At 41.0% G+C, this 15,921-nt stretch overlaps 1 gene segment (V, D, J or C); it reads right to left on the minus strand.

Moving 5' to 3' along the window:
• Positions 1–14,386: 14,386 nt before the first annotated feature.
• LOC131906398 (immunoglobulin kappa variable 4-1-like) lies at positions 14,387–15,020 on the minus strand. The segment is given in 2 exon segments: positions 14,387–14,766; positions 14,954–15,020. Coding segments are annotated over 2 exon segments (447 nt in total).
• Positions 15,021–15,921: the final 901 nt, after the last annotated feature.

The raw sequence follows: 15,921 nt of genomic DNA on the forward strand, positions 1-15,921 counted from the left end.
CCAGCCTGCCTGTAGGAGCCTTCCTTCCCATCATATCCCCACTCCTGTGAATTTTAATTCTTGGTGCAGACCCAGAACTCCCTTAGCTCTTTTCTGCCTACCCTTTCATCCTTCCCTTCTAGCTCTTCCTCATTGACTAGGAGGTTCACAGGGAGGGGAAATGGGATGTATTGCATGAGAGAAGAATAAAAACCTTGCCGACAGTAATATGCGGCAGTATCTTCAGGTTTCAGGCTGCAGATGAATGAAATTGGCCCCATATCTGATTCTGAACCTTCATGGGACCCTACCAAGCAAGGAAATTGTGATATAAATCAGAAGCTTAGGAGCTGTCCCTGAAATCTACCAGTACAAAGCAACAAAGCTTACAATGTCCACAATAGCCCAGCAAATGATAGCTACTGTCTCTACCAGATATCAGGACAGGAAGGAAGGAGTCTGTGTCATTTGGATATCACATCTGACACATGCAATTAAATACACAAAATATATCCACTGAGTAAGCATGTGGCAAACTAATTACCTGACTAATCAGTCAGTACTCATCACATTGGGCCAAGCAAATGACCATTGTTGTGCTTCCTTACCTGTGAACCAGAGCAGAAGTACCAGGAGCTGAGTAGGGACCCCATGTCCATGCCATGACCTGGTCACAACTGGCTACAGCATAGACTGTGAAAATCCTATGAAGAAGTCCTCAGGGCAATGGACTGTGCTCTGAGCACATCAAATCACCAGGGGCTGTGCACAGCTGCAGGGCTTGTTCAGTTCAGTTACTCAGCAAGGGGTCAGAGTCCCCAGGTATCTCAGGCCAGGCCTGGGATGAGCATATTTTTATACAAAGAATGTGTGTTCCTTTGGGGATCAAAAGGAGAAAACAAGTCTTGTGTCATGAGAGTAGCAAGATATTTTGAATCTTCCTAGTTTCATCAGACTGGCACAATTCTATCTAGGGCAGAGGTCATTCATTATGGCACAATATTAGAGGTGCAGGAAGGCTCACAGTATCATTTCCTTGATACCCATCAATATTATGGATGGCTGATTTTCTTTTCTTTAAAGGTAAAGCGTTAGAGTGGATCAGTAGAAGCTCAGAGTGTTTTACTAAGGGATAGGATGAGTAGTGTTTATATGCATAAAAGTCCTCTGGTTGGGGTTGCCCTATGACTGGGTGAGGTAGTCATGCATGTAACATTGTTAGAACTTGATGATGGTCACAGAGAGAATATCAGAGTAATACAACTTTATAGGTATATGTCAGAAAGATATTTGCATGTGAAGTATAGAAACTGATAACAAATAGACATTGGTTCTAAGCTAGAAGACTGAACAAATACACACCTTAACGAATGAAAATGAAAGGAATCATAGATATTGAAAAGGAAAGGCATTGTAAACTATAATTTTTAATTTTTTATAACTTTATCATGAGTTGTATATTTATATGGTTTCCTACCCTCCTGTTTCCCCTCCAACTCCTCAAATGTGGCACCAACTACCTTCAATTCATGAACTCTTCTGTAATTATTATTAATTTACACACACACACACACACACACACACACACACACACACACACACACACACCCTACTGAGTACTTTAGTGCTGTTCCTATTTAGATTTGTTTAGGTCTGAGCACTGAGCACTGGATGACATATCAGAAACTCATCTTGGGAGAAAACCGATTACCCCTTTCTCAATAGTCATTGATTGCCTGTAGTTCTTTATCTAGGGGTGGCACCTTAGAAAATTTCCCCCATTCATGTCACATATGAACTTGTTTCTTTTCTAGAAAACCATATGTTTGAGATTTCATGAGTGCAACTTCCCTGGAATACCTACAAGCACATAGGAGTAGACAGATGTACAGGTCCTCTGCCTCCTACATTATTTCAGTTCTTTCTTTTGCGGCATTCCCTGAGCTTTAGGTGGAGGTATTTTATTGCATATTTATGAGTTGGTGTTTATAGCTTTATCAATTGTGGAATGGCTACCTCATGCTCACTTATTCTTTGCATTTTGAACAGTTATAGATCTCTGTAATACTTTCTATGGAAAAGATAAGTTTCTTTATTAGGAGTGAGAGCTTCAATTATCTGTGGGTGTAAGCATAATAATTTAGAATAAACTTAGTGCTTATCTTTTATCCTACTGAGCTTTGCATCAATGAGTCAGGAATACCACCTCTCAGGCAGAAGGGGGAAGTGTGCAGGTCCAGGGCCGTGTGTGGTGCAGGCAGCTGATGAGACTCTAGAGGAGGTTTTTGTTGGAGGCTGAAGCACTGTGGGAGGATAGCTATAATGCTGCTGACAGTAATAATCTGCCAGGTCTTCAGCCTGAACACTGCTGATGGTGAGAGTGAAATCTGTCCCAGACCCACTGCCTGTGAAGCGATCAGGGACCCCAGTATACCGAGTGGATGCATAGTAGATCAGTAACTTAGGAGCCTGCCCTGGTTTCTGTTGATACCATGCTATATTGGTACCCACATTCTGACTGGACTTACAACTCATGGTGGCTTTGTCTTCTACTGACACAGATAATGACTGGGGAGACTGGGTCATTACAATGTTCCCATAGGCACCTGCAATCAGAAATAAACAATATTATATACAAATACAAAAAAAGACTTCATGATACAAATTTTGAAATTTAAAATGTCTTTTCCAATGGCATTATATCTGCATGCCATTGGCTTCCAATAGGAAATATGTGTTTCTCTACAAATGAATTATTTGAAGATATTATAATACAGTTGTATTTCTCACCAGATACCCAGAAGAGCAGAAATATGAAGACATGGATCTGTAACTCCATCTTGATGCCCTTCACTGTTTGATGCATTTCAGTTCTCACTGAAAAGGCCTGGTTTATAAAACATGGGCAGCTGGGCCAGCCTGTAGGGACCTATGCAAAGCAGTCACCAAATAAGGAAGTAAATTGCTTGGCCAGTGGGGTGTGAGAGTATCCAGCTGATATTAACAGTCAAAAATACCAACAAAGAGAGCAAGCAATCACTGGGAAGGAAGTTAACATAGAAGCAAAAGAACCAACACATAGCTCTCAAACCACTAATGTCTAAATATTCTCAGGACAGCAGGTAAGTTTAATAATAACAGAACTACCTTTGATTACAAACCTAAGGAAACAATAAGCATGATGGAGGAGAGAGAGAGAGAGAGAGAGAGAGAGAGAGAGAGAGAGAGAGAGATTGGAAGTGGAAAAGAAGAATGTAAGAAAAGAAGGGGAAAGGAAGGGGAGGGGGAGGAAGAAGATGGTTAAAAGAGTGGGAAGTTTGTATTGGGGAGGAAAGAAAAATGTTGAGAGGAAAGAGGGAATGGAGGAGATAAAGAAGGTGAAATATTTTTTTAAAAAAGGAAGGTTTGAAGTGGATAGTAAACTCAGCAGTTAAGAGCACTTGTTGCTCTTGTAGAGGACTCAGGTATAATTTCAAGCATTCACAAAATAGTTATTAGCCATCTGCAGATCCAGTTATGGTACACACACAGTACACATACATATGTACATATATACATACATGAAGTTCTATATATGAGCTCTCAGTTTCTACTCCAGCTACCATGTCTGCTGCCTCCATTCTGCCCTCATGGACTCTAACCCTCAGAAAGCCCAAATGAACTCTTTCTTTATAAGTTACCTTGGTTATGGTGTTTTATCACAACAAAAGATAACTAATAAAAGGGACCATTTATCAACAGGATATTATAACTGTAAAGAAGCACACACCAAGCACGAACAATTGTATGTGGTCTATAAGACTGTAATTCCCTGTTGTATCTGTTGGCTCCCAAACCACTAGATCAATTTGTTTTAAAGAATACCTAGATAGTATTTGTTAGCATACTGTTTATATGGGGTCTTGGATTTCTGCTTCATAAACATTAAATTTACTCATAAATATGAGATAAATTTCTTGAAGGTAGAGTCTATCAAAACAAAGTCATATTTCTTTAGTATGGAGTGAAGTTTTGGGTCTCCACATCAGAGAACAAGTAGGTAGAGTTTAGAGTGATATGTGATCCATGAAGAAGAAGCAGGGGGCAGATATATGGAGTAGAAACAAAACCACTACATGTGTTCTCTCATTCATAAATCTTAGATTTTTTAAAACATAATTACATATGTAGGGGAATTATAAAGGCAAATTAGGAGAGGGAAGGAAACTTGTGGGGAATAAAATATGGAACAGAGAAAAGTAGAGGAACGGAGGTGTCTTAGTTTGAGTTACTCTTGCTGCAGTGAAATATCATGACCAAAAGCAACTTAAAAGGATGGAAAAATTTATTCTTCTTCCCATTCCAAGTAACAGTCCATCATCGAAGGAAGCCATGGCAGGAACTCACATTAATTCTATTAATTATTTAAAGATATAAAGACTGGAAAATATATCACAGTGACACCAAATTAGATCCACCATTAGGACAGTGAGTATTCTCAGTCTTCACAGTTCAATGGTAAGACATGAGAAGGGAATGTAGCCATGAAAGAAGGAGAGAAAGCAAAAATGCTGCTGAACAAAATGTATATACCACCTTAAGTCTAATTTGTAAACCCTAGATTGTATAGAAATATAAATTCTTATATGTAGATGTGTTTTTATGAGAAAGTGGGGGGAGAGAAAAGTAGAATCAAAACTAGAGAAAGAATGAACCAAGTAGGATACAGAAAAGGGGGAAAGGTAAGAGGAGGGCAAATGGGTGAATGTTTTTTCAAAATGCATGCCACATTTGAAAGGAATTGAAAGACTTTCAAGAAAAGAGATAGATTACAGCAAAAATTTTTATGAAACTAAACAAAAAGTGCAGAAGAATAGTCACAATGCTGAGAGTGAGGCACCCACAAAGACCTGGAAAAAAATAAAAGCTCTATCACCTTGCCAAGCCTCCACATAGAAATGTAGGGACTGGAGTGATGTCTCAGCAGTTGAGAGCACTGGTTCCTCTTCCTGAGTACTCGAGCTCAATTCCCAGAACCCAAATGGCAGTTCACTACTATTTGTAACTCCATTTCCAGGGGACCCAATTCTGTTTCTGGGTTCTGCTGGCACTGTGTGCACAAGGTACAAGACATTATTACAGGCAGAACATCCATGCACTTAAAAATTAATTAATTACTCCTTCAGATGGAATTCTAGACTGCCAAAATATTAACTTCAGGCCACTGAGTCCTATGTTGGGCTTCTGGATTCCAGAACTACAAAATGATAAATTACTGGTTGTAGAATTAAGGCAACTCCACATAGTTAAAAGGGAGGTTTATTTGGTGGGGTCTGCTCTAGGGAGTGAACCTCCTCTCTTGAAAGGGATTCTAGATTTCTCATGGAATCATGCAACTTTTTATGTTCTTCTGAAACACATGATTCTGTAGACCTTATCTTATCAGTTAATTATAATCTTTCTTCCTTATATAGTGTCTGAGTAGCTACAACTTCACTCTGAAGAGTTATTGTTCTATCAATTAAATATTAATATTTATTATCAATAAAATTAATTTTGGCTATACATTTATTATTAATGAACTGAAGTTCTTGTATTAAGTTAGAAGATTCCAAACTAAGAAGCCTGTTTTGTAAATCCTGGTTAGCCAATTCCAAAGAAAGAATCTTTTTATGTAAGCGTTCATTGCTATCTTTTAAAGCCTGTATCAGTCCCAATAATGGTTCATCTTTGTTCTTATTATTAAACCAGTGTTTGAACACTGTGTGAATTATTGCAGTAAATGCCAAAATGGTACAGGCCAGATATGCCTTAGGAATGTCGTATATTTCCAGGAAAACGTCATTCATCATACAGGCAAAAAAGTTTTTAAATTCTTGTGAGGTAATGTTGTTGGCATATTACAAAAATTACTCAAAATTTATTAGTCAGTTTTAAGGTGTAAAATTATCAAGTACTTTTACTTGAAATAAGACGCTTGTTTGCCTAGCTTACCTTTCTGTGGTTTTGGGGGGGTGTAGTAGCACTTTTCAGCCAGAAGGAGGTGCTGGTATAGCTCCAAAGCAGGTCCTGCTGAAGACCTTGGCTGGCAACAGCTGCTGGCAGGAGCCTAGTGAGCTCAGGCAGGGGGCAGCCTTAAGCAGTTCTTCCAGTGACTCCCTGGAGCTTTCAGGCTGGCCTCCTGAGAGCTCCAGGCAGCTCCAAGCCCCTCTCAGTGCCTCTGAAGGGTGCTGAGACTGTGGAAGCCTCCAGGGAACTGGCACTCGGGGAGGGAGGGGAACACCTCACTCACAGAGGTTTTTCCGCCAGTCTGGGGGCTGAGCTTGCCTGGGAACTGAGACCAGACTCAGCTGCTCCCTTTCTTCGGGAATGGAACGGAGGGAGGAGGTGCTCCCTGGTTATGTGGAGTTCTGTAGGTGGGTTTAGGTGCCTGCAAGCCCAGGAGGAGGGAAAGAAGAGACAGGGAAGTATGGTAAGTATGGCAAGCGTGCCACAGCAGCCACAGAAAAGGCTGAGGGTGGAAGCCACCCAGGCCTTTGGAATTTGCCTCATGTGAGCGCCAGATATTGGTGGAAGTATTAAGGCAACTCCATGTAGTTAAAAGGGAGGTTTATTTTGTGGGGTAACTTACAAGTAAAGGGATAGGTTATAGGGTCCGGGAAAGGTGTAGCGCAGTCCAGCGGTGTTCTCTGGAGAACTCCACTCCGTCTACCTCTAGCATCTAGGATTCAGGAACCAAGAGAGCAGACACATCTGGATCTCAGGACTTAAGGGCTTCTGTCTCAGCCCCGCCCTGTAGGCATGACAGTGACCGAAGCATCAATGGGGGTAGTACTTCCAGGTCAAAGCTGGAACAGCTTCCCACTACAATGAATTGCTTTTGTTCAAGCCGGAGTCTGTGGTAAATTGTTAAAGAAGAAATAGCGATTTACACAGAGAACTTAAATACAGTGTGCTCCAAGGATCTGGGAGGCACCTTGGTTATTCATTTTCTGCCGAGTCTTACAAGTTTTCTCATCAATATGCTAGGCACACTGGCTGTCAGGCAGGTGAAGAAAGTGTCCATGACTATGCGTAGTGCAGTCAGATGGTCAGACTCAGAGAAGAGGTTTGTGTTGGAGAGCGAAGCTGTGAGAAGAGCTGTGATGCTGTACACAACAATAGTCTGTCAGGTCCACAGAATAGGCACTGCTGTTGGTGAGAGTGGAATCTGACACAGACTGGCTGCCAGTGAATTGATCAGGAACTCTAGATGCCCCAGAGACCAGCAGTTTAGGAACCTGCCCTGGTTTCTGCTGGTGTCAGGCCATGTGGTTCTTCGGGTTGTAGCTGTCAAACAGTCTGCCTGGTTGATGGTGACCTTCTCTCCTGCTGATGCAGCTGTGGAGGATGGAGACTGGCTCATTGTGATGTCCCCATTGGCACGTACAATTGGGAAAGGCTAAATGTCATATTCAGATTCTATGACACAAACATTGATATTTAAAGTGTCTTTTCTAATATGAGTGTGGTGACATACACCCTTGATCCCAGAATTAGGAGGCAAAGGCAGAAGAATCTCTGTGTGTTTGAAATCACCCTGGTCCACATAATGAATTCCAGGATATCCAGGGCTTCTAGAGAGACTTGTGTATGAGGGAAAAAAAGTATTTTCTAATGTCTGTATATTATTGGGTTCATATAAAATATAGCAATTATCTCCTATTACATTCTATAAATACATGGTTTTTCTCTGTAGAACCATTACACTGGAAAATAATACTTTTAAATTTGTCATCAGACATGCAGAGCAGCAGGAACATGAGGACCTAGGTCTGTGATTCCATCTTCTTCTGCTCCTGCCTGTCTGAGGCAGCTCAGTTCTCACTGCAAAGGGCTGGTTTATAGACTATCCTCGTGTCTGCAGAGAACACTGCAAACTCCTGAGCTGCAGTTTCCAGGCTGGGCATCAACCAAAGTGGCAAAGATAGAACCAGGTTTCATTCCATGGATTTATGTGGCATCCTCATAACTGTGGGTTATAAGCATGGTTATAAAGGCTTTTAATGTCACTGTAAATGTAAGTCAAATAGAAACTTGGCACCGCCATTCCAATGCTAGAGATTGAAAAGACTGATTTAAAAAATGTGAAGTGGAAGGTGAGAGTGGAAAAGCAATAACTCCTCAGGAAGTCATTTTGTAGCCAACACTGAAGCCCAACACTGACAAACTTTGCTTTATTCCAGAAATGTCTGTACTAGATCTCAGGTGCTAAATCTGTGAATCATGTAACTGACCCTGTAGGCAAAGAAAAAAAAAATGTCAACAATAAAAGGTTCTGAATGCACATCAACCAAAAATCAATTGAAAAGCAGATATAGAATGAATTTGAGGCAGTGCAGACCTCTGTTGCATCATTGGACTTCACTGAAACCTTGATTCTGGACACAAAACATGCACACTTTGCACTGTGCATGCTGATTCAACATATATCACTGCAACTGAGACCTTAGCTTAGATTTTAGATCATTGTATGTGATTTTATGCATTATAATGTTTTCCCTGCATATAAAATGTTTTCTGCTCTGATTAAAACATAGTATTTTAGTTGCCTACCATGATTCTTTACCATATAAGTATCAATTTCACATATCTTTGGATTTTATAGTGTTAGAATTTTTACTGTACATGTTGAGGTTCAGGTGCTGATATGAGGTACATGAAAATTGGTCAAATGAAATTTAGCTTGGGATTAGGGACATAATTTCCAAAAATTCCTAAAATACCCCTAAACATATTTCTACCATTTTCTGTATTGTATTTATGAACAACATCCCACAGCATTTATGTGAAGTGGAAATCTCAGCATTGATTGTTATGAAATAACAATATCTATGAACTCTGAAATATGTTGAAATTGTGCTACATTATATGAAATTAATTATTCAGAGAAGGTTGACTTCTTTTGTAAAAGTAAACAAGCACACCCATGTCACTAACATGCAGATTTGTTTTCATTTTTAATAAATAGTAAAATTATACGATAAGAAAATGACTTTAAAACAAATTTTCTTATATTTTTGTTATTAGTGAATGCTTGTCATCTATAACTACTTCAGACACCCATATGCCCAAGTTTGCACTAAAAATTTCACAGATGATATTGCAATTCAGACACCATGCACTTTAGACAGGTCTCAGTGGTGGATACGGCCTGGATGACTCCTCAGGAGGAAGATCTTTTATGATAATCAGAAGGCACCATGTAAGCATCCAAAGGCTATTACACCTATGAACCACAAGGATTAGCATTTAACAATAACCCTAAGAGGGCAGGAGTGGCATGTGGGGTGGTTTTAATAGGAATGCCCCCAATAGACTCATATGATTGAATGCCTGGCCCATAGGGAGTGGAACTAGTAGTACGTGTGTTCTTGTTGTAGAAAGTGTGTCACTGTGGGGGCAGGCTTTAAGGTCTCATGTGATGTGCTCAAGCTATACCCAGTGTGGCTCACAGTTTTCTTCTGCTGACAGCAGATCAAGATGGAGAGCTCTCAGCCCTTTCTCTATCACTATGTCTGCCTGCATGCCTCCATGATTCTGGCCATGATGATAACTGACTAAATCTCTGAAACTGTAAGCCAGTTCCAATTAACTAGTTTCCTTTTTCAGAGTTGCCATCATCATGGAGTCTTTTCACAGTAATAAAGTCCTAACTAACACAACATTTATACCTTGATGATAATCAAAATCTTTCTAATTAAACTTAAAGACCTACTCAACAAGAGGGAAATCATGTCTGGTACCAGAAGACTAGCCAGCTACCCAGTGCTAGTGAAGTCCTGGATCTTGGAAGAGAATCTAAACATTCTACTTTATAAAATTAGCATAATCCCCAACTACACTGTAAATCATTTGTCCTCATACTACAGATAACTGTAGTCCTCACCACTCAAAAAGAGAATTTCTCTTTGCAGCATATGGAAACTGTTATAGAAAACCACAACTGAACAAAATGTGGAGTTGTGTAGTCCAATCCCAATAGATATATCTACAAAACTCTCTCATAACTAAGGCCCAGGGAATATTGGGGGGACTTTATAAGAGCCAGAGGATCAAGGAGTTTACTGTGAGATTTTGTCTCCTAGTATCTTAGTTTGTGTTTTTGTAGAGATATCATGACCTCAGCAACTCTCATTAAAAAAAAAAATTTAATAGGGGTACCTCACTACAGTTTCAGAGATTTAGTCCATTATCATCATAGCAGTGAGCATGGCAGCCTGCAGGTAGATGTGGTGCTGGAGCTGAAAGTGCTACATCTTGCAGGCAACAGGAAGTCTGACAAACTGGGCAAGTATCCTGAGCATAGGAAACCTCAAATTTTGCCCCCACAGTGACACACTTCCTCCAATAAGGCCATATCCACTCCAACAAAGCCACACCTCATAATACTGCCATTCCCTATGAAATTATGTCATCCAAATACATTCAAACTACCACATTCCACTTCCTGCCCCATAAACCTTTAACAATATCATAATACAAAATACATTTAGTCTAACTTCAAAAGTCCCCATAGTTTATAACAGTCTCAGCATTGTTTAAAAACTCAAAGTCTCTTCTAAGAGTCATGCAGTCTCTTAATTTTAATCTGCAAAATCAAAATCAAAAAGTAGATCACATGCTTCCAACATATAATGGCACAGGATATACATTACCATTCCAAAATGCAGGGAAGTGTAGCTGGAGAGTTTTCTCTTCGGGACCCGCCAAGCCCTGGCATTCCCTTAGCCCACTTATAAAATAAACATACAAACACTTATATTATTTAAACTGCTTGGCCATTAGCTCAGGTCTATCATTGTCTAGCTCTTACCCTTATATTCAGCCCATTTCTATTAATCTATACTTTGCCACGTGGCTCATGGCTTACTGGTACCTTACATCTTCCTTGTCCTGGCTGCAGCTGCAGGCAGTCCCCTCCTTCCCTTCCTGTTCCCTTAATTCTCCTCTCTGTTAGTCCCGCCTATACTTCCTGTCTGGCTACTGGCCAATCAGTGTTTTATTTATTAACATATTTGCCATACAGAACATCCCACAACAGGGAAGGAAGCATAGAAAAGAATACTGGATCAAAGCAAGACAAAAACCAGCTGGCCAAATTCTAAACTCTGTGTCTTCATGTCTAGTATGAGAATGTCTTTGGAACTTGGCTTGTCTGAGAGTCTTTGTTGCAGCTTTATGTATTCTGGAAGGGAGGAGTCTAGTGAATTTGGTCAGTTTCAGGAACTCCTTGGAGCTTCCCTGTAGTATGAAATGTTTCTGTCTCAGAGGAAACTTGGCTGAGGCAGGTCCAGTCCCCTCCTCCCTACACCAAGGCTGAGCAAAGTGTCCCTGCATAGGCCCCAGGCTCCAAAAAGCCAGCTCATGCACCAAGGACAGGTCCTGGCTCCACTGCCTGGGGGCCTCCCAAACAGTTCAAGCTAATCAACTGTCCCACTTATCCAGAGGGCCAAGTCCAGTTCCGTGGGGGCTCCTCAGCCATTGGTTCACAGTTCATACATTTCCACTAGTTTGGCTATTTGTCCCTGTGCGTTTTTCCAATCATGGTCTCAACATCTCTCGCTTGTACAATCCCTCCTCTCTCTCGCTGATTGGGCTCCTGGAGCTCCACCTGGGGCACTGCCATGGGTCTCTGCATCTGCTTCCATCAGACACTGGATGAGAGTTCTATCATGTGGGCCCCATCCCTTGCCCAGGAACACCCGCCCAAATCGGCCCCAGTTGCCAGCCAGCAGGCAGGGCTCCTGAGGGAAGGTTTCCTGTTCACCAAGACCCCTCAGCAACAGACCCTGTAATCTACACAACCTGCCCCCATTCCCATCTGCCTGAGACCCCAGCCACTTCCTGAGGCTTGGAAACCAACCCCCAGCGCTATTCCGACCTAGAGCTCTCATCGGGCCTAGAGAGAGAGCTCTCATTGGACAAAGGGCTGTCATTGGACCAAGAGTAACCTTAGGAGACAGCAAATTCGCCAGCTCTCATTGGACCAAGAGAGGCTTCCTGAAACAGAATCAGTCAGCTCTGACTGGACCAAGAGTCCTGAGAAGACCAAGAAAGCATCTGTGACTCACAGAATCAACTAGCTTGTGTTGACCCTAGAGCAGCTCCCTGAGACACAGAAGCTGCCTGCTCCAATTAGACCAAGAGCTAAGATTAGACCCAGAAGGGCCCCCTGAGACACAGACACAACAAACCCACAGTGGACCAACAGCAACTCACTCAGACACAGGCACCTCTTATACCTATTAGAGGAGGAGATGGGCAGACATCAAGGCAGAAGTACATACAACGACATAAAGAGCAATACAGCCTCACCAGAACCTAGCCCTCCCCAAAGAGCAAGACCTGAACATCACAAGGTAGTAGAAGCAGAAGAAAGTGACCTTAAGAATAGCATCGTGAAGATGCTAGAGGCTTTTCAAGAAAAAATGAAAAATGAAATGGAAGAAAAGATAAACAAAAAAGTAGAAGAAATCAATAAAGAAATTGAGAAAAAGACAAACAAAAAATTGGAAGAAATAGAGGAAAAGACAAATAAATTGGAAGAAAGCAATAAATCCTTTAAAGAAAACCATGAAAAAGCAATTAAACAGGTGAGGGAAACAGTTCAAGACGTGAAAAGGAAAATAGAAACAATGAAGAAGACACAAACAAAGGGAATGCTGGAAATAGAAAATCTGTATAAAATGAACAGGAAACACAGATGCAAGCATAACCAACAGAATACAAGAGATGGAAGAGAGGATCTCTGGTATAGAGGATACAATAGAGGAAATGGATTGTCAGTCAAAGAAACTACTAAAGCCAAAAAAGTCACAACACAAGATAATACTTTTTTGTAGCAAAAAAAATCATTTTACCCTGGGAAAGATATAACCTGCCAAAAAGGACCCCCTCCCCTCAGAGTTAGGGTTGGGGCAGGATTATGCTTTTATCTTTCCAGGAGAATAAAAGTATACAACTAATGAATCTGGAGACCACTTGACAAGTGAAACATCTGAAGAAAAAGCATGGGTCACAAGATAAATTCTCCAAAGCAAAAGAGTAAATTGGCCTAGTGGTATGAGCCACCTCCAGCTGACTGGCCTGAAATCCCAGCTTGGAGGCCCAGACTAGAGCCAGCACCCATGCCACTGTCTTGCCCAAGCAGCTGCCCCTTCCTGCCTGACAACTACCTGATGTGGGCCGTGGGCAGAAGAGCCCAGGAGTCACGCCTTCCTTTCTTCCCACCATGTGGCTGGCCCACCCATGGCAAACTCCTAAATGCTTGTCTCCGCTGCCCTCTACAGACATAAGTGGCAAATGGTCTTTATGTGGTATCAATTCAATTAAAATTAAAGCTTACTTTGGGGTTAGAACATGGCTCTCTCTTCTAAACCCAGGCATGCTTGTTAAAATCCAAAATCTTTGCCTCCTATCAAAAGAGCCACATGGTATGGGACAGAGGAAAACAAAAAATAAGAATATATTCCATTGAAACTAATCTCTTAATCTTTTGATTGTCATTTGACACTCTAACACTTTTCTTCAGGTATAATTATTATCTCTACCTTTGCCATTATGGGCATCCCCCAACAGTTAAGGACTGAAATGGTTCCACCTTTACTAGCTCCCAATTCAAGGTTAAAAACAAAAGATAACAGCAGGGAAGAAAAGGGAAAATGGAGAAGGTTAGTGGGTGTGGTCGAATATATGATATACTTGAAAGACATTGCTTTTGTAGTGTTTGTATGGAATGAATACACATTAATAAAGAAATTTAATGTGCTTGAAGATGGCTCAGAGGGCAAAGACACTCGCCACAAAGTCTGATGTCAGACCTGAGCTTGATCCTCAGAACCAAAATGGATAAAAGAGAATCAAGTCCAAATTGTCCTTTGACCTCAGCCACGGCACTTGTGTATGTACATACATGTACACACATACACATGCATGTACAAAAATGTAATTAATTGAAATGTAATAAAAAGTAAAAGAATTTATGAAAAAGAAAGGGAAAAAACTAAAGAAATGTAGAGCAGTGAAGAAGTAAGAAAGTCCTCCAGAAGACAAAAAAAGCAAGAAACGTTTCCTAGAGCTCAAAACTGAAATACAGTTTGCCATCATTATCAGTTCAACCCATAGAGTCTTATGTTGGATTCTAGAACTCCAGAACTATAACAAGATAGATCTCTAATATTTAAGTAACAGAGCTTGTAGTAATGTGTTACAGAAGGAATAGAAACATAACACTGGGTTCTTTTTTTACATTTTTGTATAAAGGTTTTTCATACAGAAAGACATGAGACACTGAACCTATTATCTTTACTGTACTCTGCAGAATTTTTCATCACTGTTTCAAACAAACGGGCTCTCAGGCAGAAGGAGGAAGTGTGCAGGTCCAGGGCTATGTGTTCTGTAGGCAGCTGGTGAGACTCTCAGAGAAGGTTTTTGTTGGAGGCTGAAGCACTGTGAGAGGATAATCATAATCCTGCTGACAGTAGTAATCTGCGAGGTCCTCAGCCTGGACACTGCTGATGGTGAGAGTGAAATCTGTCCCAGACCCACTGCCTGTGAAGCGATCAGGGACCCCAGTGTCCCGAGTGGATGCCCAGTAGATTAGACGTTTAGGAGCCTGTCCTGGTTTCTGCTGGTACCAGGACAAATAATTCTTCTGGTCATCACTGTCTAAAAGGCTCTGACTGGACTTGCAGTTGATGGTGACCTTCTCTCCTACTGACACAGCCAGGGAGGATGGAGACTGGGTCATCACAATATCTGCACAGGCACCTGCAATCAAGAATAGACAAGGAAAACACATATAGATACAAACACAGATTATAATATGACAGTTGAAATTTGTCATTTAGTGTTCTTATCATATTGTCAGAGTATTGTTATGTGAAAAGTACTGCATCCTGGCATACATTATGAATGTCTTATATACAAAGAAGTGATTATGAAATGATTATAATAGTTTTGAAATTCTCACCAGACACCCAGAGCAGCAAGGACATGAGGACCTGGGTCTGGGACTCCATCTTGCTCCTCCTGCTGTCTGATGCAGCTCTGTTCTCACTACAAAGGCCTGGTTCATAAATTCTGAGCAGCTGGGCTGGGCTGGAGGGGTCTATGCAAAGCAGTCAGCAAATACAAAATCAAATGCCTGGGCAGTTGTGTGAGAGTGGCTGGTGTCAATCAACAGCCAAAAATAACATCGCAGAGAGCATGAGCAGCCACTGAAAGGGATCCGTTTATAGCTTTCCAAGAGAAATCTACTAGGTGCTCTAATAGCAGCTCTGGATTAATCCAAGACATAGTTAAATCAGGTGACTTTTACAGAAATGTGAGGAGAGCTTTCTCAGGTTGTCAGTCCTAGGGAAATGATAAGATATGCTGAAAATACCACAACAGCAAAAGTAAGAAAACATGCAATAAAAGAAAATAAGGGTGTAGGGGGAAAAGAGCAGAGGGGGCGTTTAAAACTCCTATACTGAGGAAAATGAACAGTTCCTCAGACATGTGGGCTCCAGTTTCTGGGATCAACATTGGATAGAAATACAAAGAGAAGCTGAGAATTCACTCTGTGGAAATCCTGGGGAAAATTAATTTAATTCTGAGATCAGATAAATTTTAATCTCAAAGCAAAGGTAAAACTGCCAAGACTAACATGTATCCTCCTCACAAGTTCGGGGAACTGAAAGAGGGCTCAAAATTTTGGGAAATGGAAGGAAAATAAAAGAAACTGGGTTTTCTTTTTTCAAGAAGTCATGGCTGTGGCCCAACACTGAAAGGAGTGTTTATTACAGAAATATTCTAGGATAGTTTACAAATTAGCAGTACTTAAACTGGGTTAAAATGGTCTTGCTAACAGACTGAACAGATAAAAATCTCTCCAGAAGGGAGTGCAGCCATCCTAAATCAAGCAATAATTTTATGAAG

This window comes from Peromyscus eremicus, chromosome 3 (genome assembly GCF_949786415.1).
Source record: "Peromyscus eremicus chromosome 3, PerEre_H2_v1, whole genome shotgun sequence".
Taxonomy (NCBI): Eukaryota; Metazoa; Chordata; class Mammalia; order Rodentia; family Cricetidae; genus Peromyscus; species Peromyscus eremicus.